The sequence below is a fragment of the Lytechinus variegatus genome, chromosome 5 (assembly GCF_018143015.1).
Source record: "Lytechinus variegatus isolate NC3 chromosome 5, Lvar_3.0, whole genome shotgun sequence".
In the NCBI taxonomy this organism is placed as follows: domain Eukaryota; kingdom Metazoa; phylum Echinodermata; class Echinoidea; order Temnopleuroida; family Toxopneustidae; genus Lytechinus; species Lytechinus variegatus.
The window spans coordinates 1,356,495-1,384,319 of NC_054744.1; the positions used below are offsets into that span (position 1 = coordinate 1,356,495).

General features: G+C 37.9%; 1 protein-coding gene and 1 long non-coding RNA gene across 2 annotated transcripts; one reads left to right on the forward strand and one right to left on the reverse strand.

The window, feature by feature from the left end:
* Positions 1 to 2,932: 2,932 nt before the first annotated feature.
* LOC121414717 lies at positions 2,933 to 4,285 on the reverse strand. Its single transcript, XR_005969895.1, has 3 exons — positions 4,251 to 4,285; positions 3,299 to 3,301; positions 2,933 to 3,136 (listed from the first exon to the last, which is right to left on the reverse strand). It is a non-coding gene; the product is annotated as an uncharacterized LOC121414717 (long non-coding RNA).
* A 7,004-nt stretch (positions 4,286 to 11,289) lies between these two features.
* On the forward strand, positions 11,290 to 27,028 carry LOC121415030 (myogenesis-regulating glycosidase-like). Its single transcript, XM_041608087.1, has 2 exons — positions 11,290 to 11,464; positions 23,938 to 27,028. The coding sequence occupies exons 1-2, from the start codon at positions 11,425 to 11,427 to the stop codon at positions 26,085 to 26,087; spliced, it is 2,190 nt and encodes a 729-aa protein (XP_041464021.1). The 5' UTR covers positions 11,290 to 11,424; the 3' UTR covers positions 26,088 to 27,028.
* The last annotated feature ends 797 nt before the right edge of the window (positions 27,029 to 27,825 follow it).

Sequence of the window (27,825 nt, forward strand, 5' to 3'; positions counted from 1 at the left end):
AAAACCGACGACCGAAGGACCCGTGACATAACAATAAAATATAGCTGTACTTTTTTACGGGTTCATTTCAGGGAATATACTTGCCAAGAGTATCGTTTTGTTTCCAATACTTGTTAAGGGTGGGGTTTTACATATGGAAAATACGTGTTTAGGGTGCTTTTCGAGACCCCATGGTCGCGCATATGGTATCCGCTCGTGAATGGAAGTGGCCCCTGGGAACCTATATACCACACTCACAACCAAAGATTGTTTTTCCTTCGAAAGATGAAACAGTTTCAAGTAAAAGATTATTTTATTTGTTTTATTCATTTGAGTTATTCAGAGTATCATCACCCACGACTCACTGTGGTGCCCGGTATCACAGTGCCAGACAGAAGCTAGATAAGGATAGAGACAATTTGCCCCGTAAATTGCGTATATACGGAGTCGACGGGCTAGTATCCCTATATATAGTAGATTTGGATAGGATAAGTGAAGGAAAGGTTGTTAAAGGGGAATCCAGCCTTGGTCATAAAATGTAGTGTTGGAAAGGGGAAAAATAGATAAAACAGAATGGTGAAAGTTTGAAAGAAATCGGACCAGCAATAAGAAAGTTATGGACGCTTTAAAATTGAAATCCCTATGATTATGAAGATTTCAAATTGACAACTGGGTAAGTAATATTATGACAAGAGGCAAGGACAACTTTCCCATAGGCCATGTACTTAATTATCAGGGATTTGTGGTTTTCTCCTAACTGCCCATTCCCCTGGGGCAGTAATCTAAATATAACCCTAGTATATAGTATATTGTTTTATGTCCTCATGAAAGAAAAACAAAATTTGAAGTAAAACATTTGAAAAAATTACATATTAGCCATTTATTGGAGTACATGGAAGTGTAGTCCTTGCCTTACATCACTATGACATCACATATGTGGCCAATTTGCAGTCTCCATGGATCTAGGGATTACCAATATTCACAACTTTAAAAAATCATAACTTTCTTATTATTTGTCAGATAGTGTTCAAACTTTCACCTATAAACTTGTCTGATTTTTCTTATTCCCCCTAAGAACAAGTTTTTATTTGGGTTGGATTCCCCTTTAACAGTATATTCTAGTCAAGGCTCAAACATCCAAGGCCAAGCTTTAACCCAAGGCCAAGGTTTCAATACCCAAGGCCAAGGCCGAGGCATATAGAAACCCAAGGCCAAGCATGGCAATAAAGGCCTGAAAACGCCAAGGCCAAGGCATTTTTGGAACAACGAGCCAACAATGATGCCTTTTTTGGCGGCAGACATGACAAATCTGGGCAAAATGTATGAAACTGAAAATTTTGACCCTTAATATTATTGTACATCTAAAACAAAAATAATTTCGTTATAGATTTAGACATTACTATATCAAAGTTACCTTTGTACATTTAATACATTTTTTCTACAATGTTCTAGGTGATTGCAAGAATTATTATTATCACGGACATCTAATCCTGGCATGCCCTTGGACAGGCAGGTGCGTAGCCAGGGGGGGGTTGGGGCGACCGCCCCCACCCCCCCAAAAAAAAGTCCCCCAAAGGAAAAAAAGGAAAAAAGAGAGGAGAAAAGGGAAGAAAGGTAGCTTTGTGGGTTTTTCTTTTTATTCTTTATTTTGCTCTAAATTTATATGTATATGAATTTTGCTTCCGCGCTGCGCGCGTTTAAATGACTGTCATTTGCAGTTCTCCTTTGTATCCCTCACTCTTTCTCTAACCCTGTTTTTCCACCTCAGCTATATTTGTTTCTTGCCATACAGTTAAAGTTCAAATGTATACATTAATTAGGGCTTGAATTAGACATGTTTTATAGCTCCATAGAATTCGAGTAAGGTTAGTCCGAAGTATATGAAGTTATTTTTTTTTTCAAATTGATCGCGCAACTTCTGGTCGGGTCGAATCCGGGCGGGTAAAATCTTGATATCAATTTCTGCCATCACCTCCATATAGGCAACTTCTCCCGCTTTTCTGCTCATTACTAAACAACCATAATTTGGGGGCAAAAAGGTTCCTAATTTAAAAGAGGAAGGTATACAATTCCTGTCGTATTAAATAAAAAAGACAATATTTTTTTTAATTTTTTTTAAGCTTTTAAATACATAAGCATTTTATTTTCCATTAACCAAATTCGATTTGCAAATCATTCATTTGACACATATAAGTGATTCATCAACGTATGCAAGGTGTTCTTTCTTGAAAGAAATTCAAAAATTTGTGCACCATAAATCGTTATATTAGGCAAATACATCAAATTGTTATATATACTTCTCCTTTTTTCACATAATATTCACTCACAAGTTGTTTCACTCTGAGTTCTGTCAAATAGTTTGGCACATTGTCATATTGCCACATCAATGACATTCATTAAAGGGATGGTCCGATATTTTATATCGCAATAAATAGAGTAAAATTCACAAAGCAAAATGCTGAAAATTTGATCAAAATCGGAAAACAAATAACGGAGTAATTTAATTTTAAAGATTTGCATTATTCCGGTGAAACAGTTCTGGGCATGTCTCCATGATTATTCATTAGATGGGATGATGCTGTCATATCCCCATTTGTTCTTTTGTATTTTATTTTATGAAATTAGGTTTATTCAAAAAATTCTATTAATATCAGCTATAAAAGTTGAATTGACAACTGATTAAGTGCATTTATTATTTATTTTTATTAGATATAAATATTTTCAGCCTGGATCTCCCCTTCAATAATGTCCTCTGCTTGCTTGCTTGCTTAATTATTCACCTAATTCTCACAGCAAGATATTATGAATTAAGAAACATTTCAACGCAATACGAACATACACATGTACAGTTCATGACATCGTCATTTTAACAGAAATGGGGAAGCGGGGCAACTATGTAAAGCCCCCATCTCACTAGGATGGCGATCATGGCGACCATGGCGATCTGTCAAAGCGTAGCAGAATCGTCCTCGAATTCTATTTTTAGCCTCCGAGGCGATTGCACTGCAACTTCACTGCGACGGACCTGCGCTGAAGGCGATGGTAATACGCTGATAGTACGACGCTGCCACTCCCTTGCCACGATTTGAGACAGATGTGATGCGCTGCTTCTGCGATCAAAGCGACCGTACAACGAGGCTCATACGCTAATTAGGACCTAGGTATGGCATAGGCGGCGGAAGCGGGGGGACGGGGACGGCCCCCCCTAAAATTTAGGTTGATGACCTTTTTTTTTTTTTTTTTTTTTGCTTGACACAAAATTTTTGGGGCGCTTGTCCTATTTTTTACATGTGTCCATCCCAAATTTTCAGGTGGACACCCCCTAAATTTATTGACTTCCACCGCCAATGAGGTACGGTGGTGCTACGAATGGAGCGATTGCGTTACGTTCATGATGGGCTCTTGAAAAGATTTCAAGCAATCGGTATATTAATCGCGGCACATGAGACATTTTTCAGTCGATTGCCAACCTTCGACCAAGATGGATGTCCAGAATTTTTGTTGGATACATCTTAGCATTCTACAACAACATCAGTTAGAAGTTGAATATACGAGGACAGGAGAAGGAGGAGGCCAAAAAGATACTGGGTCCGACCCTGGCTGTCACTTAAGTCATAATATACAATATCTATTAAAATTTCATTCAAAAGATGTCGATGGGCCTAATAGCTATGAGGGATGCATCCAGAATTTCATAAAGAGCATAAAAATAAAAAATAAAAGATGATTTTTTTTCCACAAAAGTTTGTCACAAAAAATTGTTAAGTAAATTCCTTTCAAATTTGCTTGCAAGAAGTAGTCTACTGATGAGAGCACTCATAGCCTAAGGGGGGTGCACAATGCCAGAATCCCCATAAAGTGTGCTTTCCCAATCAATACATCAGTGATCGAATCATTAACAAAATTCTAATATTGTCTATATACTGTCACTGTAGTTAGAATTCATTCTATTTTTAAAAAAAAGTCAATTTATATATTTTTTCGTCATCAAGACATGTGAGTGTCTTTTTTTTTCTCTCTCTTTCAAGCTGGCTCGGTAGTTAGATTTTCATCCTCCTCCTGTTCCCCCTCCTTTTCCTCCTCCTCATCTACCACCACCATAACCTCTTGTTCTTCCTCTTGGACCGCCGGCATAACAGCTTGGGCAGCTTCCCCTTTTGGGTCCTTTTCTGGGAGGTATATTTGAAAACGTCGTGGTGTCACCTCGTAATCTGTTGAAAATGTGATTATCCGCCACCATCGGGACGGCGTTTTATAATAGCAGCGCGGACGGTCGCTGCTCAATCGCTGCCCAGTCTTTAGCGGCGCAGCAAAAGCGCAACGCGAATGCCTGCCGCGGGCTGAGAACGTGTGCCACATGCCATCCAAAGGGAAAGCGTCGCGGTGGAAACGGTGTGAAGCGTGTCGAGCGCAAGGCAGCTAGTCTCCTTGTAAACGGAAGCAGCGTATAGCAGAATTATTGTCTTTGGAACGCTTTTAATGCGCTTCTACTACGCTTTATGCGTTGGAGCTCCGTTACAGCTATGATTATGTCGTTTGTAATACGCTCTTGACTCGATTATGATGCGCTTTTTTATAGCACCTCCTTGATCTCGCTACGTAAGTTTTGAACATGTTCAAAATTTTGTGGCGACCAGGAAGATGGTGGCGATCCTTGCCGCTTCAGAAAAGATGAAGGTACGACGGAGAAGATTGAAAAGATCAAGCCACGTTCAAGCTACGAACGATATACACGCTTTGTCGATTTTTGACGATCGCAGCGGAATCGCCATCTATAGTGAAATGGGGATAGAGAATGAGCGGATATCAGGGTCCGTCTTACAAAGAGTTAGGATTGATCCAATCAACCTCAATTAAATGGAAATCCATCATCGTCCTAATTTTTCGTACTTGACATTTGCACAATGTCCTTTGTAAGAAAAAAAAATGAAGTACACTAAATTGTCACAAGAATAAATGTATGAGTATGCTAGATATCATATTGGAAGAAAAAAAATGTTGGAACAACCTTGCATTATAGATGTTGGCGTTGCTGGCTTTCCATAGTTGTGGTTGGTCAGATCAATCTCTTTTGGTTAGATTAATGCTGATTTCACGAATTTTTGCTGAGAAATGGTGGCTTAAATGCCCATAATACTTATGGAATCTCTCTACATAGTCAAAGGCCAGCAAAACAAGAATTTGGCTTGACATTTTTTTAATTCTATTAAACTGTTAAACTTCATTTCCCTGCAGATTCATCTCCTGTCTAGTCCTGTTTTGCACCCTTAGTTGGAAATTTTGAATGACACTTAAATTTCTTTATCATCAAGCACTTCAGGATAATAGTCAAAGAAATCATCCTTTTTTATAAGTTTCAACTTTTTGCGCACTATTTTCCTTGTAATGAAGTACAATAATCTTAGAAAATCAACTGAATAAGAGCCGATGGGGTATTAGAGAGATCTGCATTTGATGAAACGTCCGCCCTTTGAAATTTCAGAGTTTCATTGCTCAGGGCAGGGAGGAATATCTTCCTCCCGGCATATTCCCTACTTCTCCTTTGTTTTGCGAGTTAAAGATGTAATGTTTGTAATCAATATCTGATCTTACCAAGGGACGCATTCATTTTAACTTAGAGAACACTTATCTCGGGACCCTTTTCTTTGGAAAAAAACTTGATAGAGCGCTTTAGCTTCCGCGGGGTAATTATTATTTTAATTTCCTCCATTTAATCCCTTTTTGTGCGTTCACGATCACTTTTGAAAACAAGGTTCACAATCACAATATACAATGATATAGTCAACTGAATTGGAGCTGATATATGTACTATAGTCTATAGAGACAGGAGAGACGGCTCCTTTTCATTTTAATTTATGAAACACCGAAAGCTTCGCGCGGGAGGGTGACTCCCCTCCTTGCACGTGACCCTAGGGAGCGCGCTTTGTGCGCTCTGTAAGTGTTGGCCATAGAGATATATCATAGAGATGTATTAAGTATATATCTCTATGAGATATATATACATCTCTATGGTGTTGGCACCTTTGGTTGGCACATTTACCGCCCCCTCAAAAATGAAATCCTGGCTACGCGGTTGGAGAGCACAAAGCGCAAGTTGAAAATTTCAAATGCTGACCTAAAAATGAGTCATTTTTAGGACTCTTGTCATTTTCATGTTTTTTTCCTGCTCACAACCACTTTTAAATTTCAATTTTCATATCTTAATTGTATCTTATAAAGTGTGTATAAAAAACCGGACAGATATGAAAAGTCTATAAAATGTTTGTTTCAAATTATGATCTCTATATTTTGGTGCCAATAGGTGCTCTGAGGTCTTATCCTTCAAATGCCATTAAAAAAAATTAGTTTCGTTCATGCTTGAGCGAACACGGAATGTTTTTGTCTGGGATTAAAAAAGAGGCTTGGGCCAGAATAGTGTGAAGAATTCGGGATCTATTTTTTTGAGGGGCCCACATTTGTACAAGCATTGCTTTTTAGTGGGTCCCTCCATTTCCATCTTAAGTTAATTTCTATTAAAAAATAGTATATTTATTTAAAACCTCCAAGGTGTTCTTTTTTCCACAACATATGTATTATTTTTTTCTTTGCAATGGATACAAATATTTATGTTTAATTATAGTATACAATTTGTTTTTGTTTGATGGATGTGAAATAAATATATTTGAATTTGAATGAAATAAGATGAGAGGAACACTTGGAAAAAAAATTATGTGACAATGTAACATTTTCGCTTGCGCTTTGCGCTAGCATTGCCTTTTCGATGATCTTGCTCAATAGGCTAATATAGAGCTTAAAATATCAAGTTTTGAAGTCAAAATACAAAACAAATTTCAAATCGATCTTTCATCTTGTTTGATTACAAATTTGAAAAAGTGCTTTGTAAATATTTGTTTTATGGTCTGAATATCAACATTTTCAGCTCGTGCTGCGCGCTCGAATTATTTCATTTGTCAAGTACTTATCCTCTTCATGTACTCCATTTTTTTTTAAATATCCCTTTTCAGGTACGTGTCAACTAGCACGAACGTGTACTGTGCCCCTTTCACCCGAGGAGGACCTGTTTTATGTGTTACCAAGTGTCCTTTCTCGTATAATAAGTGCCAATTTTTGAAAGCAAAAATGTCCCCTCAGCCTCGAACGTATACGGTGCCCCTTTCACCTAAGAAGGACGTACCCGATTTATGTGTTAGCAAGTGTCATTTCTTGTATCATTGCCAATTTTTACCGAAAATGCCCCCTCACGAACGTGTTCTGTGCCCCTTAGAAGGACCCGTTTAATGTGTGAGCAAGTGCCCCCTTGCCTTCTTGTAAGTGCCCTATCTCGTATCAGTCCCCCTTTTTACCCAAGAAAAGTGACCCTCACGAACCCTTTCACGTGAGAAGGACCCAGTCGTGTTAACTAGCGAGTGCTACTTTGACACAAGAAAACAATATTCTCATTTTTATATGTTAATACAAAACCCGTAAGGATGCTTCATGAGTCATGTGAGTGGGGTCGATAAGCAGAGGCGCAAAAAAAATTTCACGACCAAGAAAAAAAAAAAGAAAAAATGAAAGAGAGAAGGGTGAAATATTATTTTCTGAATATTAATGGTCACAAAATTGGATTTTCATTACAAAAATGACAAAATTTTTGTTTGCTCGCAACTTCTTATAAATTTATATGATACAATATAATGTAGCCTCCTCAAAATTTTGGCCCATTACGCCACTGTAGATGAGTAATTTTCCTTTGTTTTAAGCAGTGGCGTACCCAGGATTTTCCAAAGGGGGGTGGGCAAATTTGTCCGCCACAAAATTTGACAAGCAAAAAAAAAGTTCTTCAATCGCAAGCTGGACATTTTGCACCACTAGCGTACATAAGGGGGGGACAGGGGACAGACTGCCCCCCCCTGACGAGCCACAAGTGCCCCCTCCTTTAAACTTGAATAACTTTTTTTTTCTTCGTCTTTTTTTTTTTGCTTGTCAATTTTTTTTGGTGGACGAATTTGTCCCCCCCCCCCTTTAGAAAATCCAAAGTACGCCACTGTTTCGCACCAAAAAAAGGGTCTTCAAGTTCCAAAGAGGGGACCACTTGTGGCTCGTCAGGGATCAGTTGTGACTCAGGGGGCAGTGGTACGTCCCTTGCATGCATTGTAACCCTTTTCGAAAGAAAAGATGACATTTCATTGTGCCCCTACTTTCCACTTCGCCCCGCCGCCCCTGGTCCCATGTATATGATTTTTGTATGGTTCGGATTCTCCCATAAGGAGATGCATAAGATTGTTTTTATTTAGGCTTATTATGATCACCCTTTGTATTTATGATCTTCCATGAAAATTTTGATCCAGATTTGAAAAAGAGTTATGTCCGCTTTTGCTTGGATTTGCCATTCGCCCTTACCGGTAGGCCTATATTGCCTTCGAGAATTTTCAGAAATCCCTAAGCTAGATCGTAGTATAATAATATGAATCTTTGGCATGTGTTTTTTTTCAACTTGATACACCCACTGATCTCTCCCCTACCTGGATGGGAACAATAACGCTGATTGGCCTATTCCGTGTTGAAGCACCGGAAGTGGGTACCTCCGCACGCCGAGTTCCCCCAAAATCGGAGTAGAGTCTGGTACGCGGCAATAGTGTCAATTCTTAATTATACTTACCAAATCAACTCTTATAACAGCACTTTTCAATGTGAATCTATACCTGATACAAAGTTTAAGATGTCGTCCTGTGCCACGTATAATTGCACTTATTGTGACGACCGTGGAAACAGAGAAAATGGGATTACTTTTCACAGATAAGACAAGCTGGTGAACTGCATAGTTGTAGACTTTATGTAGTCCCATGTGCTCAAATACATGTGTGGTAATTCTAAATTACCAGAGCAAGTTTCCAAAACTCTAAAACTCCGGGGGGGGGGTTATCGATTGTTGTGATTTCTCTGGAAGCGTGATGAATTCAAACCATGATTCAAATAAATATTCAGTTTATTAATATTCACAAATGTCACCAAGTTTTATGAGTTTATCAATCATGTTTGGACAGAAGAATATCACGACTGAGACACGAAAACTACTGACCGTGTATAGCATGTATTGTGAAACTTAAGTTAAGACTGAAAATCTGCCATTTCGGAGGAGTTAAACAAAAATATTTTTTGCAAAGCATAGATCCTGACCGAAATAGACTGATTTTGGGGACAAGGACTGGATCTACAAGGTATTCTGAAAATTATTTATCTTTTATTTGTGAAAGGACAATGAAGCTATAGGTACATGTACGGTATAGGACTAGGACTTTAGGGGGCTTATGTAACTTGTGGCATGTGAATTTGTGATATTTCTCTGTCAACAATTAATAGATCAAATAATTTTTTCCAAGAACTCTTTTTTTTAAGTACGTAAAAAAGACATTAAGCTACAGAGACGATTTACAGACTTCAGAAATTTCACAGAACTTATTGTGAGATGCCGAATGTCTTCAAAGAAAAAATGTCTCGGTGGATGAGGGGGGGGGGGTTATCAACCAGAAATTTAGGGGGTGACGCAATGAAAATAATCTGACAAGCAAAAAAAGGTTATCAACCCAAAATTTAGGAAGGGATGCAAAACAAAAGAAATAATCTGACAAGTATCAAAAAAGGATTATCAACCAGAATTTCAGGGCGGACCACAACGATTTTATGGGGGTCCACCTGAATTTAGGGGGGATGCAGGAAAAAAATTGACAAGCAAAAAGAACCAAAAAAAGTTGTCAACATAAATTTTGGGGGTCTGTCCCCCACCTAAAATTTTAGGGGACCAGGACCCCCCCCTCGCTTCCGCTGCCTACAGTGTATATGAACAAACTGGGTAGAGGATAATTGAAGAGGGTCGATCGATGTGACAGAAGGAAAGAGAGAGAGAGAAGGTCAAGTCCACCTCAGAAAAATGTTGATTTGAATCAATAGAGAAAAATCAGACAAGCACAATGCTGAAAATTTCATCAAAATCGGATGTAAAATAAAAAGTTATGACATTTCAAAGTTTCGCTTATTAAAAAAAAATAGTGATATGAACGAGCCAAATGAGAGAGTCAATGATTTTACTCACTATTTCTTTTGTGTTTTATAGTTTGAATTATACAATATTTCAATTTTTACGAATTTGACGTTTTGGACCTCCTTGCCGGACAAAAAGCATAAAATAATGGAATACCAACCGAGATGTGCATATAACTGTTTTGTGAAATGAAGCGAAACTTTAAAATGCCATAACTTTCATATTACATCCGATTTTGATGAAATTTTCAGGGTTATGCTTGTTGAATTTTTTTTCTTTTTATTCAAATCAAGATTTTGTTGGGTGGACTTGTTCTTTAAAGGGCGAGTCCACCTCATGAAATGATTATTTGAATAGAGAGAAAAACACACAATAATGCTCAAAATTTAATCAAAATCAGAAATAAAATATGAAAGTTATATTTTTAAAGTTTCACTTAAGCGATGAATTTTTCGGTGTTACACTTGTTTGATTTTTTTTGGGGGTGGGGTAGACTTAAATTAAAGGGGGGTTCAAGCCCAGTGTTATAAGCCTTCATAACCTAGAAAGTCCTCGCCATATCGATCCTAAGATGGTTATTTGGAAAACCTCCAAAATACCCCTAGACAATTAAGTCAAGGATTTCATCCATTCTTCCGTAGGTGAGAAAAACACCAACCCCTTCAAAATTATGTTTCCGAATTGTATACTGGGAAAGTACCATGGTTTCAAGAAAATTGCGAATTCTGGCACCTTAAATATATGAATTTTGTATAAAAAGCAATGAGTGCTTCAGTGTGCAGACAGCTAGCATATCGCTCACAATGCACATGCTAATGGGGCGATCGCGTTCCTTTTGGGGGAACTGGTATGGCGGACAATAGAACTCGCGGGCTTCAAACAAAGGACCCTCACCGCATATCCAGGTAGGGGAGAGATCAGTGGATACACCCCGCCCCAGTGGCGTACCTATAGATTTTCCACGGGGGGGGGGGGAGTAAATCGTCCGCTAAAAATTTGCCAAGCAAAAAAAAAGTCTTCGACCACAAATAAAGGAGTTCGTACCAGAAAATAAAAATGACAAGCAAAAATTGAAAAATTAATTCATTTATGGTTGAAACTACCCCTTATCGACCACCTAATTTTCTAAGCCCCCCCCCCCCCTCTCCATGAATAGATATATATATATATATATATATATACATATTTGGCCGGGTATACGCCAGTCTTAGTTTTTCTTTGATTCGGTGAAAGAAAGTCTCCGCGTAATTGTGTTGCTGCCCTCTACGTTCGTTGATTTAGTTAAATGGCCAGTATCAATATGGGCGATTGATGATCGGGTTATATGGGGGAGGATTCTTTACAGGCTTAACTTTAGCGACGTGACAGCTAAAGTGATATTTTCTTTTTTCATACGTTAGAACGTCACCGCTACTTCCGAGATCATGGATTCACAATCAGGAATTCCAAGTGCTAAAAGACGTGGTAAGATTGTAATTTTTGGTAATTAGAATTAGGATAAATACGGAAAGAGACTGTGTGAAAAGAAGCCGCGGCGCTAACGCCAACGGCTACGCTAACCCAGGGAACTCTCGCCCGCGTAGCTGGCGGGAGCCCAGGACTGCACTGGAGCTTACCATGTAATTGACCATACTCACGGGCACGGGACTAGCGTGAAGTATGGTCAAAATAATTCTCCAAATGAATTGTGAAAATAGAAATTATGCACTTACCACAATTATATGGATGAAGGTCTAACGAGTGGCAGTTTCCTGACATCTGGGCACAAACTGGAACCTAAAAAACCCGAAAAGTTCTCTCCTATGATCTACCCAGGCCACGTCTCGATCGGCCATTTTTGTTATGAATCGTAACAAAATGGCCGAACGAGACTAGGGTAGAAGGAGAGAACTTTTCATTTTTTTGAGGTTCCAGTCTGTGCCTCGATGTTGGGAAACAACCACTCGTTAGAGTCTTAGACCTTCAAAAAAGGCTTCATCCAGATAATCGTGGTAAGTGCTTAATTTCTGTTTTAACTATTAAATATTCAGAGAATTATTTTGACCATAGGCCTACTTCACACTAGTCCCGTGAGTATGGTCAATTACACAGAAAGCTCCTGGGTGCCCGCATAGCGGGCGGGAGTTCCCTGGGTTATGGCTACGCCGGCGGAAACTACAGTACCGTACCGTTATGCTGCTACGGTACTACTGGCCTGTCGATCAAGCGAGCGTCTGGCCGGCATCCGGTCGATCGCCGTCTCATCTAGTAAGGCGACTTCTATAGATAGCGATGCCAAACCAGCCGCGCGTTCGCATCGGTATGCTCTGCCCCTGTGTAAAACATGGTCTCAGAAAACTCTTTTCCAGTCTTTAAATATTAATTCAGTAACACTCTGACCCACAAAAATCCGAAGATTATTAAATTAAAATAGGAAATTTTCACTTTACATTCTGATTTGAGGTTAGAATCGCCAGATATTTTGCACTTGAAATGTGTCTTGAAACCTGCCTGATCGTACGATGCGCGCGGCCATTTTGAATCTCAGAAGCCAAAAGTGGAAAGTACTGCTCATGTCATAATCATGTGACACACAAGATTTTGACTTCCACCAGTGTTTGTGGCAATTTGAATCGTTAGTTTAGTACTTTTGCTCTGAAATTATGTCTAAAAAATCCGATTTTTTTTGCATTTTGATATCATGATTTGTTGAGATTTTGTTGATATGGTGATTTGATGATGACATGAATGATTTGACCCCTTTATCGTACCCCTACACATAAAAAAACCAAAAAACTCCCAGCATCATGAGATTCTTTGAATTCTAAGCTTTGTAATGATACCAAACTTGTTACCAATTAGCAAACCGCGAATTACCGCCAGCGGGAAAGATAAGGGCTTGCACTGTCCCCAATCTGGAAAATTCAGGGTCAATACAGAGACTGTATAGTCTGTTGAGTAGGGTTGTTTGGTTTTTGGTGATTATGTAACAGATGGTGATGTACCTTTCTTGCCCTTTTAAACCCTGATTATGGTCCAAGGCCCCATTTTTTTTTTTTTGCCTGATTTATTATGTCTAGATCTATGTTTACCCCTTCCATAATTTGCCCCAGGCCCCTGCGTGGCCTATATGTATGCAACCCGCCCCTCACCCATAATTGCCATTATTACTCGTCCCAACCCTATTTCTTTTTTTTTTTGGGGGGGGGCCTGTAACACGGACCCCAAACTTTATTGGCCCTTGCCCCCTGACCCCATTTTTTTGGGGGGGAGGGCTACCCATTATCGGTACTTGTCCAACGTCACCGGCCCGGCGGCCCCTACCTATCCCGACCCATTTTTTTAGCTACCTTTAAGCCGTCAAATGTTACTGGCCCCCGCCCCGGCCCCGCCCCTCCCCCCATCCCGGCCCCTGCCCCCCCCCACCAGCCCAATTTTTTTTTAGCTTTCTTTAACTTGTCCAACCTTACCGGCCCCTGGCACCCCATCCCGGCCCCTTGGCCCCGACCCAATTTTTTATTTTTAGCTTTCTTTAATATGTCCGGCCCCTGGCCCCCCTCCCCCATCACGGCCCGTGGCCCCTGACCAAATATTTTTTTTTTTTTTTTTTTTTAGTTTTCTTGAACTTGTCCAACCTTACTGGTCCCTGGCCCCATCCCGGCCCATGGCCCCTGACCCATTTTTTTTTTTTTTTTTTTTTTTAGCTTTCTTTAACTTGTCCAATCTTACTGGCCCCTGGTCCCCCTCCCCCCATCACGGCCCGTGGCCCCTGACCCAATTTTTTTATTTTTTTTTATTTATTTTTCTTTAACTTGTCCAACCTTACTGGTCCCTGGCCCCCCTCCCCCATCCCGGCCAGTGGCCCGACCTAATTTTTTTTTTTAGCTTTCTTTAACTTGTCCAACCTTACTGGTCCCTGGCCCCCATACCGGTCCATGGCCCCTGACCCAATTTTTTTTTGGAGAGCTTTCTTTAACTTGTCCAACCTTACCGGCCCCTGGCCCCCCTCCCCCCATTCCGGCCCGTGGCCCCCGACCCAATTTTTTTTTTTTTTTAGCCTTCTCTACTTGTCCAACCTTACCAAATCACTTTGGAAGGCCAGAAAGGCGATCTTGTAATATTCTCGATGTTGAATATACTTGTTTTGGGGAAAAATAGTATAACAGAATGCATCTTTTCACAAGTGAACATTCGATCATCTTTGAAATGCAGATGATACGTGTGTGGAATACTTTACCACTGACCAATTCATTGATCAGGGATCAGGCAAGTTTCTTGCATAATGATAATAATCAATATAATGGTATTTCATTTCAAGAATGTTAGAAGCATAAACTGAATTGTACAGAGCTTTTACATGTAAACAAAAGAAAATGTAAACTGCATTTTAGTACTTAAAAAAAATAATATCAAGTTGTATTATACAAATATACAGTATACAAAGCATGAAGAAGCATAAATTTGGTAATGAATGCAGCTGGACAAGTACTTCTGCACTTGAATTGTTCATTACATAATCGTCTCATTTGCATATTTACCACTTTTTGTACATGTAGAAGATAATATTCTATGAATTTGTTCTTTTGCAATTGAACATCATATCACTGATGATGATACTATTATCCAATTTATTTGTAATGAAAGGCCATACACAAGAACAAACATCATTGTAACATATATTGTACTATATTGCATCATAATCTCATTTGCATATGCATATTTAAATACATGTATTCTGTTTGAATTTTAATATATTATAATAGTTTAATCAAGGAATAGGCCACTTGACATATTGTTGGTGGTTAATTTCCTCATACATGTAGTTTGAAAAAAAATATTTTTAACATACATGTTTACAATATGCGTATCATTGGCTTTGCATCATAACCTCATTTACATAAAGATATATGGTATTTTAAATTTGCATATTTAATTATATGAAACACTCTTTTTTTAATATTATATATTGGTTTAATCAAAGAATGGGCCAATTGACATATTTTGGTGGTTAATTATCTCAAAATCATTAGCATGGGTGAAACTACAAAGGCAAATACACATTCCGCATGAGCGGCAGACATTTTTAATGATATGCGTGCATATTTAATTAGATATTTGCATATATTAAGAAAAAACCGTAGTCTTATTGTGAAGAGCAGGTCACAAGCTTCAAAATGAATGGTCACAACATATGTATACAGTAGATATTTAAAAATGATGTGGCATCGCTACTATAGAGTAAAAATTATTTACTGACGTAAGGTTACTCTCAATGAAGCCAGGTATTCTTATATATTCACGTGCGTGTAGGCCGCCAAAACCTGAAACTTTCGCCCCCAGGCCCAAGATTTCTACTTTCTAGCCCTAAATCATGTAGGCAGAGATTGATCTAACTCTACATGGGATAAAACTTCATTCCTGACCTCTCATTTCTATCTCGTTATTTTTAAACAAAAATTCATTAAAAAAATTAGAAAAGTATTGTGATAAGATGGAAGAGACTTGCCCGATGTTTACGCCGCCATCTTGTTTCAGGTTTTGGGGACGATGGATATTTGTTCTAAAGCCGTTTCCTATCAGAAATGGGGCAGGGTTCGGGTCTAGTCAAAACAATTTTGATAAATTCTACTAAATTTTTACCCTTTTCCCCTTCTCTTGTAAAATAGATTTTTACCGTTCCTATGGACTCTGCACCTAGTCTCCTGTGCGCATCGTTTGTGATACGCAATAATTTCATGCGCGCAAGGTGGACGGTTTCAAAAGAGGTGGTCGATATGTGGTGGTCTGACTGGTCTAACTATACTACATAAGGTCAATCTCGGGGGGGGGGGGGCAATAAAAAAACGTGTATAATGCATGGTGGGTATGTGCTGTGGAAGGGACCCCTATTTTTACACTCAAATTTCCATTCCAAGGCATAGCATTTTTATCTTATTGAGCAGAAGAACAAAGAAAGCCACTCCAAAACATAGCAGGTACTGGTATGTGACAAAACAAATGAAAATCATGGAATATCAATAAAGTTGGTATTTTTTACATATGAAAATTATCATTCCTTTTGTACTTTGTATGACCAAATAAAAATACAAATGTGCTATTTTCTGATGTATTTAATTGTTTCACCAATTCCTTATGAAGTTATGTATTCTATTGTTACAACAATCTGTTATACATACATGTACTTATGTAGCTTTCGATTTTAGAGACAATGGGCATTTGATTAAAATTTTTTTAGCCCTGGTGAATGAGCAGCTGAGTGTAAAATCTGTATGCAATTTATTACAAGTATCTACCAAGAAGGATAAAAATTAACCTTTTATATATTTTATCAGTTTTCAATGCATTTCTTAGATTTGTATACAGCTGTACATACATTGTATCGCAAAGGCCCTGTTTGAGATCTTTTTTTAAGAAAAATAAATAAATTCAGATTCTAGAATGAAATCACTGTACATAAATGTACAAAATGTTCTTGCCAGGTTTATTCTGACGCTTGGCGGCGTGAAGCGACGCAAGCCGCGCAGCAGCCTCAGTGTTTGTGAAGCGCGGTAGCTATCAAAAATTTCAATATCGAAGAGCTTAGATTGCTGCTAAATGCACCACATTTTATGTGTATTTAATGCTTCTCCAGGCCACACAGCCGCAACTGTTGTGCGAATTGGGATTGAAGCAGAAAGGCTATTACTGATAACTTCAATTTCAAAAAGGTCAAAGGAAAGGAAAATCTTATTTTATACTTACAGTTTATGTATATTTATTCTTATTGATGACATCAATAAATTTGCTCCATACTTTTCAATGTCTAGATCGCTACATCCTTAGAAAGTGCGATTAGTTTTGTGAATGCATGATGCTTTGACCGACTACATCTACGGACCGCATGCGTTGCCCTTTGAGCTTATGCGCTGCGCCATGCCCTACTAAATCCAAAGATTGTTCCGACTTGATTTGGAAGTCCTCAGAAGTTTTTTCTGAAGCTTCCAAAATAATTAAAGGGCATTGGTATTCATGAGATGGGGTCCCCAACTTATAGTATTTGCGTGTTTTTTTTTTCAGATACTCACTGAAACTATAACTCTCATAATTTATTTATTTATTTCAGATATTTAAAAGAAGGGTAGCCCAATCAGCAACAAGCTGGCTTTCGTTGGAGCCCTTTGTAAACAAACAAATATAAAACATGGTGACACAATTTTCTGTTGATGATGTTTATACTAATAATATCCAATCAAGATTACTTTATCCTTATCAATTATTGCTATGTTCATTTGCATTGTTCTTTACTCATCTATAAAATAATGAATGTGCTCATCACAAGCGTGAGGAATATCTTTAGTCATTCATAATACTTTAATATTACGATTTTGTTGTTCTTATTATAATTAAACGCGATTTAAAATGTTTTGAAATTATAGCTTACATGTAATTGACAGGAAAGCAGATTTCTATTTTCACATGACTATGGTAGGCCTACAATTTACACGTGTGTGAAAGAGAAAGGAGGGGGTTGTAGGATGGTCAAAGGGAGAGAGTGATAGGGGAGTGGTCGTGGCATGGACAATGACAAGGGGATGTTGAGATCGTGTGTGTTGGATTGGTGAAGTCAATATTCGAAGCGAATGCATATTTATAGACGTGTCTATACTACTACTACTGGCTGAATAATCTTCTTTACATGTATATTTTGGCGATTTAAATTTTTTTTAATGGTTTCTTGCACCATGAGTGGGAAGATCGAGGTACATGATTCAGCTGATGCGCACTCAAATATCAACAGGTTAACTGGTCACGCATGTGGCACACATTCCAAGGGCGGGAATTCATGGAAACCCGTTTACAAGCACAATGATTGGCTCAACCCAGAAAGTGAATACTATTTCGATCAAGTGCCATCGGCATTGGGGCGTCGCGTTCACATTCCAACTCATTTCATAAATATCATCCACTCACAGTAATTAGGCTAACGACGTTGTAAAGATAACTCTTGAAAAAGCACAATTAATAATAATACTCGATATTAATAATACGCTTTTCCCAAATGGCCCAAAGCGCTCACAATTTCAGTTAACATATTTATACAAACAAAAAATCAGAATGACATGAAGGCGGTTGCCTAGAACAAAAGAGTTTTAAGGGACTTCTTAAAGGACTTGATTGTTGGGGATTGTCTTATTGTGAGAGGGAGTTTGTTCCATTCCATTGAGGATGCAACGGTGAATGTTCTATCTCCAGTCTGTTTTCTTTTTGTTGGATATGTTAATTTAAGTGGGTCTTCAGAGGATCTAGTGCTTCTACCTGAGACATAAATTTCTAAACAATCAATTTTGGGGCTAGGTTATAGAGTGATTTGTATACAAGTAGAAGTAACTTAAAAATAATCCGTTGTCTAATCGGGAGCCAGTGTAAATTATATAACAGGGGTTCAGGAGGTGTGTCAGGGCGTACTTCAAAAATAAGACGGGCAGCCCAATTCTGGATCTGCTGGAGACGATTGATGTGAGCCAATGGTATTGAAGAAAGAAGACCATTACAGAAATCAAGACGAGAAAGGATAAGGGAGCGTATAGCATGGTTAGCAGTTGACTGATCAATAAACCTACAAATTCTAGTCATGTTCAGGGCTCAAATGATATGTGACAGTATACAAATAGCGAATAGGCATCAGTCAATGGTGCGAGATTTCGCGTGAGGTGAAAGAAGATGCTCTATGAGTTGAATAGAGTATTTCTTTCTTTCACCGAATGCGAAATCTCACACCATTACACGAATAAGAATATTCGCTGTTTGTGTTGTACAATGCCTCGGAATTTCAAAATATAAAAAAACAAGAGTTTTCCCTGCAGTAATCTATGAAAAGGGAGCAGAAATATTGAATGCAAAAAGGAAAATCCCGCACGTGACCTTGGGTAGCATTGCGCATTTAGCCAGCAGGCTTATACATGTACGCGTATTGCACCTTCATTTTTACTGAGCGCAATTAATTAAATTGTATTGTGACGTCATCTCCTAAAGCCGTGCAATGGTACATTTTGGATGGTACGTCTTTTGTGCAACGGTACGAATGTTTGACATCCAGCCTCCCATTTGCTTGTGTGCAACAAGCTAAGTAGGCGTTGTACAATGATATACAACAAACAGTGGAAATATTGTCATTCATAGTCATCAGAGCTGCCAAGTAGTACTGATTTTCAGTATTTAGTACTGAAAAGTGAGAAGAATATGGATAGTTTCATGTAAAATACTGATTTCTAAAGTTTCATTTGTATGTTTGGTCCTATGGTATTTTTTTGAAATACTGATTTCCTCTCCGAAATACTGATTTTCAGCTTCAAAAATACTGAAATGTTTCTTTTCAGGTTGGCAGCTCTACATGTACATGTAAGTCATATGTTTATCAAAATATACTCCTAGGTTCTTGATTTTTTTTCTGAAGGAGTAATGCGAAGATCACCAATTTCAAGTTGAATATCAGGCAATTTCTTCAAATTGTGTGGGGAGGTAGGCAGGTAGCTATGAAAAATTCAGATTTTGTGTCATTCAGCTTTAATTTGTTTGTACAGTCATCCACTGTTTGATGTCAAGTATGCATCTCTGCAGTTTATCAAGGGCATTTTGGAGATCTCCTGAAGGTTTAGGGTCAAAAGATATGTATAACTGAGTATCATCTGCGTAGAGATGATAATTAATAGCATGATGTCTTGCTATGTCTCCCACCGGAAGTGTACCGGTATATACTGAATAACCTACAGGACTAATAACCGAGCCTTGTGGTAGTCCAAAGTTAGACATTTGGGGTTCGGATAATTCACCCGATATTTCAACTTGAGGGGACCAACCACTTCGATATGACTTAAACCAGGTCAAAGCAACAGATCTAATTCCGATATAAAACATATAAAAGACATAAGTGAAATTGAAAAATTCATCCAACAATATTTAAATTATACTAGCAACTCATGTGGGCGTGAACAAACGAAATACCCTGGTACATATCCTCTAAAGCATTTACACATATCAACTTAAAAAATTTGTACTTGAAATGAATTTCTGTGAATGAATTGGCACTTTGTTGAATGTGTACTTCTATCGAAATCTTTTGAATCACGTACCCCTCTCAATCCAAGGTGGATTTTCCAAAATTTTGCCATAATGATTATGCAGCCACAATCACAGTAGACACTTTCATAAATGAATTTTAATTTCATTTGCTCCGAACATTGACTTCTTTTTGCCAATCCCCTCCCCCACAAAGTCACAAACATTTACATTGCCCACATACGTCCACCCCCCCCCCCATTATTCTCTCTTTTTCCTTTACACAAATTAATTAAAAATAATATTTTATTTTAAATCGTATTTGTTAAGTATTCACTGTAATGACATTCCTCAGGAACATGGGAGGCAAAGAGCAATACAAAGGAAAATACACTGTACGTACATGTATAACTCACATTAAAAATGAGTTGTAATATGATCAAAAGTGTTAATAATATTTAAAAAATTATTACTTATGAAAATTATAACAGATTCAATAAATATCTCAATCTAAAAGTTAAAAAAAACACATTCAAATTAAATTGGTTTTGGATCCCATCTAATTTTGGAAGACTCTGATCCCCGGATCAAGGATTTTGATGCCATGTGCTATTTGTATTCTGTATGTGGCCGTGGCTAGCACGAGTGCAGTGACACAGAACTGGGTAGACACACCGTCACGAAATTAATCAACACTTTCAAAAGGTCGATGTAGAGATCAAGACTTTAGAAATTATAGAGTATTTATCGGAATGTAAATGTGAATAAATCATTTTACTGTAATTAATGAGTTGGACATTATGTCAATCCATTCCTTTGGCTTCAAATGTCATTATTAAGTTTATATTAACGTGATCTAAAGAATTCATGTACCGTAGATGTAGCTAAGGTTGGGACTAGAAGAAATTAGATTTCGATCGAATTTTGATATTATTTTTGACACAATTATGATAAGATTAGTGACAATATCAACTGAAATTCGTACCATGTAAATTTCATTGCCCAACCCAGTTACCCACCGTACCACTCTCTCTTCACTTTATTTTTGAGCGTACTTACTACCATTTTAAAGACGTAAATAATATGAGCAATGCGATACGTACACGCAAGGTAAACATCTTCGCGCTTCTTACATAAGAGATTGGGCCTCTAGTCAAGGTCGTATCGTATGTAGCGTATTACATGTAGGTCCATGCTCTGAGTGAGTCAAAGAAATCCCAGGAAGAAATCGTGGACAAAATAATCGACAAGTTTATTTTAGGATGCGAAAAGCAATTTTTAAAATATTCAGTTTTTTGTGTAGATCTACATGTAGGCCTGTTTAAACCCTAAAAAGACTGGGGGGGCTGATTCAGCCCCCCCCCCCTCGACATTTTTTGTGATAAATCCGCCATGCAAAATTTTTTGACCGCGTCGCTTGCTGACTTTTTACTTTCAAGTCTCGCGCAACTTTTGAGACCAAAATTGTGACCCCCGGGTACGCGGTTTCGAAATTACGCAACATTTCTTAAGTGCATGCAGACCCAAAATTACTCAAAAACATGAATTTGTGTACAAATCCAATGCAAATAGTGTTTTTAGCCAAAATTCATAAATGTATCATTATTTTTCCTGTTACTGCTTAAAATCAATTAATTATATCTTTTTTATGGTCAGAATCAAGTCCCCGACAATTTCCATTGAAAAAACAATAAAAAACAAAGAAATACATAAGAAATTTAGAAAACAATAGAATACATAAGAAAATAAAAGTGATGTTGAAATCTTTTTAAAATAAATTTGATCAGATGCCTATCTAGAGTATGTGAAACAAAAATTAGCGTTTCAGGTGCATTTTATTAATTAGAGCAAACTTATGATTTTACGCATAAATTAGCATAATTAATGAGACATGAGGTTTAGCAGAATTTGATGTTATAGTTTTGTAGATAATGCCATGGGTAACGTGTGTGCCAATTTTTGTCGCGATCGACGGCCGAGATCATAAGGGGGGGCTGAATCAGCCCCCCCCCCCCGTCTTCTTAGGCATCAAAATAGCCCAGTCTATTTAGGGTTTAAGTTGTCGTCCACGGTTGTTGGGGAAGTTCACGGTTGGCGGAATTGCCCTGGAAATTTTCAGGGTAGTCGGCACCCGCCAACAGTGACGCGTGGTAGAGAGAACGTATGCTGCCACTGATTCATAGTAGGGGAGATGGGGGTTAGTTGGAATAGCTGTAAAATACAAATAGATTTTATTTGAGAAACAATATCAGCTTTAAGCAAGGGCTTCAAATGTACCCCATAAAATTTTTAACTCTATGATGGTTACTGAAAAAAATCCACCTTGAACAAGACCATTGCAAGCGTTCCAATTTATCCCATACACAGTAATTTGGAACATGGTATGGGTAAGTTGGGACACTGCATGGTCAATTAATAAGAATTATACTAAAACTACTTACAACTGCAGTACATGTATTACATGGTCTTAGCCTATTTGCTTTATTTTTTTTTGTTGAACTTTGTGTTTCTTTTATATAGCCACCCACACAAGCCGACTGTAGTAGAATTCCGCGTATTTGTGTGCGTTTGATTTTACATGCAAGTACTATTGAGCAATTTCGTATACTTCTGCATCAAATTTACATGACAAAAATCAATGGTTTATATTTTTTAATTAATTATGCAAATAAGTGTATGACATTTGCCCTAAAATTGTTTTTATTGTATGTTTTTGCCTTTTACTCAATTTGTTGAGCTAGTAGAATGCTAATTTTTGGCGAGAGTATCAATTTTTACATTTATAACAAATATCCACAAAAAAATTGCAAAAAATATAATTTCTTATGTATTTTTTATTTTTTTGAATTTGTGTTTCTTTGGGTTTTTTTAACCTAAGTTGTTTTTTTTTTCCGATGAATTTTGTCAGGAACTCTTTTGCGATCATAAATAGCATAAAATAAATTCATTTGAACCAACAAAAGTAAAAATAATCATACATTTATCATTTTTGGTTGAAAACAATTTGCATTGACCTTGTACAGTGAATCACGTTTTTGAGCAATTTGGGGTCCGACAGGCATGGACAAAATGTTGCGTACATGTAATTTCAAAATCGCGCACCCAGGCATCGCAAATTTGTTCTCAATGATACGCAAGACTTGAGAATAAAAAGTCAGCAAGTGGTGCGGTCAAAACAAAATTTTGCGCAACGGCGTAGTGACGAAATTTGTTGATAAGGATTAATATTGCATTAGGGGCGTACAATAGGCCTTAAATGCACACTCAGACCTAACTGAGAAACAAAACAATCATGGTATACAATACATGTTCAGAAGAGTGTGAAATACTGAATGCATTTTTTTTCTCATATCCAATGTTTTATTCATAATTATGTTTAGGGTAAGTTGGAACATGTTCCAACTAGCCCCTTCAATTTTGTTCCAATTAAGCCCAAAGGCCCATTTGACATTTATAAGCTTACAACACAAAAGGGACTTCACCATGGCATAATTATTACCTTATTTTTTTAGCTTGGTACAAGTGTCTATTATATCCCCAAACTGGCCAACTTGAACTAGAAACCTCTCTGAGATACTAAAAAAATTCTGAAAGAGAAAAAATTACTCAAAAGGTAAAAAAAAAATCTTTTCTACATGTAACTTCACCAGGCTTGTTGCGCATGTGTTGTCTGTAATATGGTGGATGGCTGTTGATAATGGCAATAGATTGAGGACAGTATGGCATAAAGTTATTTAAAGACGTTGAAGAAAATTACAATGTTTCAACTTACCCCGCATTCCAACTAACCCCAATCTCCCCTAATTGTGAACTCAAACAGTTTAAGAGGATTTACCAAAACTTAAAGGTCATTCACACTTACAAACAAAATATATTTTTAGTTATTTACTACATTATTTTTCTTCTATTTTATCTAATGGCAGGAATGACCAGATTTCAAGTAGATGAAGTCCAAGAGAGTAAGAAAGGCAATGGCCATTCATTGGTGAATTTTGATGAGGTCAAGACTTCAATGGATGATGGTATGACACCTATAGATCTTCATAACACAACAGACTCTGGTGTAGACCCAGCTATAGTGGATGTTAGCCAACCTGTTAAAGTTTTGAAGATACCAAGAGAATTCCGGCTCAAGGTGTTTGTTGTAATACTTTTTATATTGATTGTCATTGGTACTACCTGTATTCTCCTTTTCTATTCGGAACCACCACTGCATTATAAAGTTGGGAGATTATTGTTCTATGTGGAAAGTAAAACTGTACGTGTGAGCTACAGAGGAAGTAACTACACTCACAGCTCTGTTGGGTTAAACTTACCTCTTGTTACTCCTTCAACCTGTGCTACGACCACAGACAGGAGACTTTGTTTAGAATGGAGAGAGTACGGCCAGCTGGAGATTGATTGGTTAGAATTAGACAACATGGACTGCTATGAATTTACATGGACAGCTATTCATCATGAAGTTATGCATAAAGATTGCTTATCCCTCCAGAATGCACATTGGTATGGTGGTGCAGTCGTGGCCAACCAACGATGGCCAATCGAGGTTGATGATTTGCCTTCTCAGCCTTTCTTATCCGGAGACGGTTCGTCACCTTTTGGGCCAGTCGTCGAGCGCTACTGGCTTTCATCCAACGGATTAGGTTTAAGGGTCAATGATTCATCATTTATCTCTGTGAGCATGGATAGTGAGAGGCAAGAGATGTGTCTGGAGTCTGGTCAGTATGACATCTCCATCCATTCCAATTCTAGCAAGTATGCTCTCCTGCAATACACCATGTGTCTTGCGTCAGATCTGAAGGCCATTCACAGGAACATGAGCAATAGGTTTACTGTAAGAACAGAGAATGCTCCAGATAGTAATGTCATTACATACCCAACATGGTCCGTAGCTACACCAGCAGATAAAGCTTCATGGAATGAATCACTGTTGGTAACCACTGCAAATACTCTTCACCACCTTGGATATACCTCGGGCGTATTTGAAATCCCAACATCATATCAAGCAATTGAAGGAGATCTTGCATTTGATACTACTCGCTTTACAGATGTCTCTGCAATCATGGCAAATATTACAAAACCTGGATTTGGATTCACAACAGCTGTCCAGGTTACGCCATACATCAGCACGCAGTCAAAAAACTTCATGGATGGTGTAAGTAATGGGTATTGGGTAAACGATCCTAGGGATCTAGTTCCCGGGCTTACTAGATGGGGCGACAATGTAGGAGCTGCCCTTGATGTGTCCAGCAATAGTGCCGTCCAATGGTTTAAGAACAAACTTCAGTCCCTTCAAGCAAGCGGTGTTGATGGTTTCACCTTTGATTATGGTCAAGCAAGTTATTTACCCATTGGCTTCCAAGTAGAGAATGCCCTTGAGATTGCAGATGAGTATGCCACCAGGTATGTCAATATTGCCAATGAGGTGTCATCACCATTTGTTAGGTGTATGTATCAGTGTCAAAACATTCCATTAGTTGCAGAATTGATTAGAAAAGACCCTACTTGGGATGAAGAAAATGGCTTAAAAACCATCATTCCAACAGCTCTTACAATGGGTCTCCTAGGCTACCCATATTTCATGCCAGAATTAAAATATTTGAAGGATGGTTGTAGCCACCCTAAAGACTGTCTCCCATCAAAAGAACTCTTCATAAGGTACATAGAGCTCTCTGCTTTTCTCCCTGCTATGCAAATACCTACCATCGTAGCAGAATATGATGAAGACACCAGGAGAATCATTAAAAAATGGGTAGATTTTCATCAGGATAACATCGCTCAACGGGTCTTGGACCTTGCTCAAGAATTCTCCCAGAAAGGGGATCCTGTTATAAGACCCCTATGGTGGTCAGCTCCTGCCGATCCGGTCGCTTTAAGAATCAACTCAGAGTTCTTGGTTGGTGATGATCTTCTTGTTGCACCCATCTTAGATGAAGGCACTACCAAGAGACATGTTTATCTTCCTGCTGGAACTTGGCTAGACGAGTCCAATCAACAATTATTAGGGGAACGGTGGTTGAGTGATGTCAGTGTTTTATTAGAGGATGTTGCCTATTTCAGGAGAGTGTTGTGATACACAACAACTCTTCAAACAGTTCTCTTTAGTTCATCAAGATAAATAAGGTCAGTAAATTTACTGAAAGAAATGAGAGGGGAAAATTAAAACGTAGCTCCTCTCTTGTTTTTGTTGGTGCAATCACAGGAAAACCATGGGTTTGAGAAAATATAAAGCATTGACATTGTTCATCAATTGTTTATGTATCTATTGTTATTCAACAGGTTTTACTGAAACAATTTACTACAGATACTGTATGTCTGATATTCTATACAGGTGTTCAATGAAAGCAGGATGTTAATATCTGGTACCGAAGTTAGTCATCCAACTTGAGTACTATCCATCCATATAATATATCCTACTTGTCTGTGCTATTTGTCTCTCCATGTTAGTGAAATTTATCTTTTATTCAAGAGGTCTGTATCATGCAATCGTTGTTACAAAGCAAATCTACTTTCCAACTCTAAAAATTATATTTATCAATCCTAAGATTGAATTTTATTTATATGAAAGATTTTAACAAAGACTTTATGGAAAAGAAATATTGTTAGAACTTTGATAGATTAGATGTAGGCTGAATAAGATGTACAAGTAGTCTGTATTGTATTTCAGTACATTCCTTTTGAAAAATTCCTTGAATGTTGATCTACAGTATCCAACAGTAGTGAGTATACCCCTCACAAAACCAACTTTTTTTCATTGCAGCTCTTCATCAAAAGATTTTCTCAAATTCAAACAAAAGTTAAAGAATCAATGAGACATGACAGGATTCCTCATTTTATTGTCTCGCTTGCATAGCAGAACGGTCTCACTTGCATAGCAGAGCGAGATTGTAGGCGCTGCTTTACTGACAGCGATGGCATCAACATCAATTCATAACTGAAGGTCAAGTTTTTGAAATGACATCATAACTTAGAAAGTATATGAAACTTGGACATAAGGTTAATCCAGTATTACTGAACATCCTGCCAGAGTTTCAGGTCACCTGACCAAGGTCAAAGGTCGTTTTGGGTCAATGAACTTTGGCCAAGTCAGAGGTATTTGTTAAATTACCATCATAACTTAAAATTTATGGATCTAGTACATAAAACTTGGATATAAGAGTAATCAAGTATCACTGAACATCTCATGCAAGTTTCATGTCACCTGACCAAGGTCAAAGGTCATTTAAGGTCAATGAACTTTGGCCATTTTGGGGTATTATTGAATTTACCATACTTGATCTGAAAGTTTGTGGATCTACATATACAGTACTCAAAAAAAGTTAAGGACCACTTTTAAAACGTATGTAATTTTTTTTTATATACATCTGTACAAAGTGTTTCTACAATCAACAACTTCCTGACAACAGCAATGCCAAGATACAGCTGTCCTGAATGCCATCAAACACACTGTAATAAATTTGGTTTCAGTTGTTGCATGATGTCTCTCACATCATTGCATATCCTGAAAAGCGGGCCCATTGTGAAGTCGTACAAAAGTGGATTCAAAAGCATTTTCTGTCTTTAGTCTTTACAATCAACAAATTGCTGACAACAGTAATGCCAGGATACAGGTGTCCTGAATATCCTCAAACACAATGAAATCAATTTCAAACATGCAGTTCTTTTACGATGTTTCTCACATCATTGCAGTGGGCCCGTATAAAAGTGGCTTCCAAAGCAATTACTGTCTTTAAAATCAACAACTTGCCTACAACAGCAATGCCAAGACACCACCTAAGTGAAACAGATGTAGCCAGAGCCCTAGGGATGCT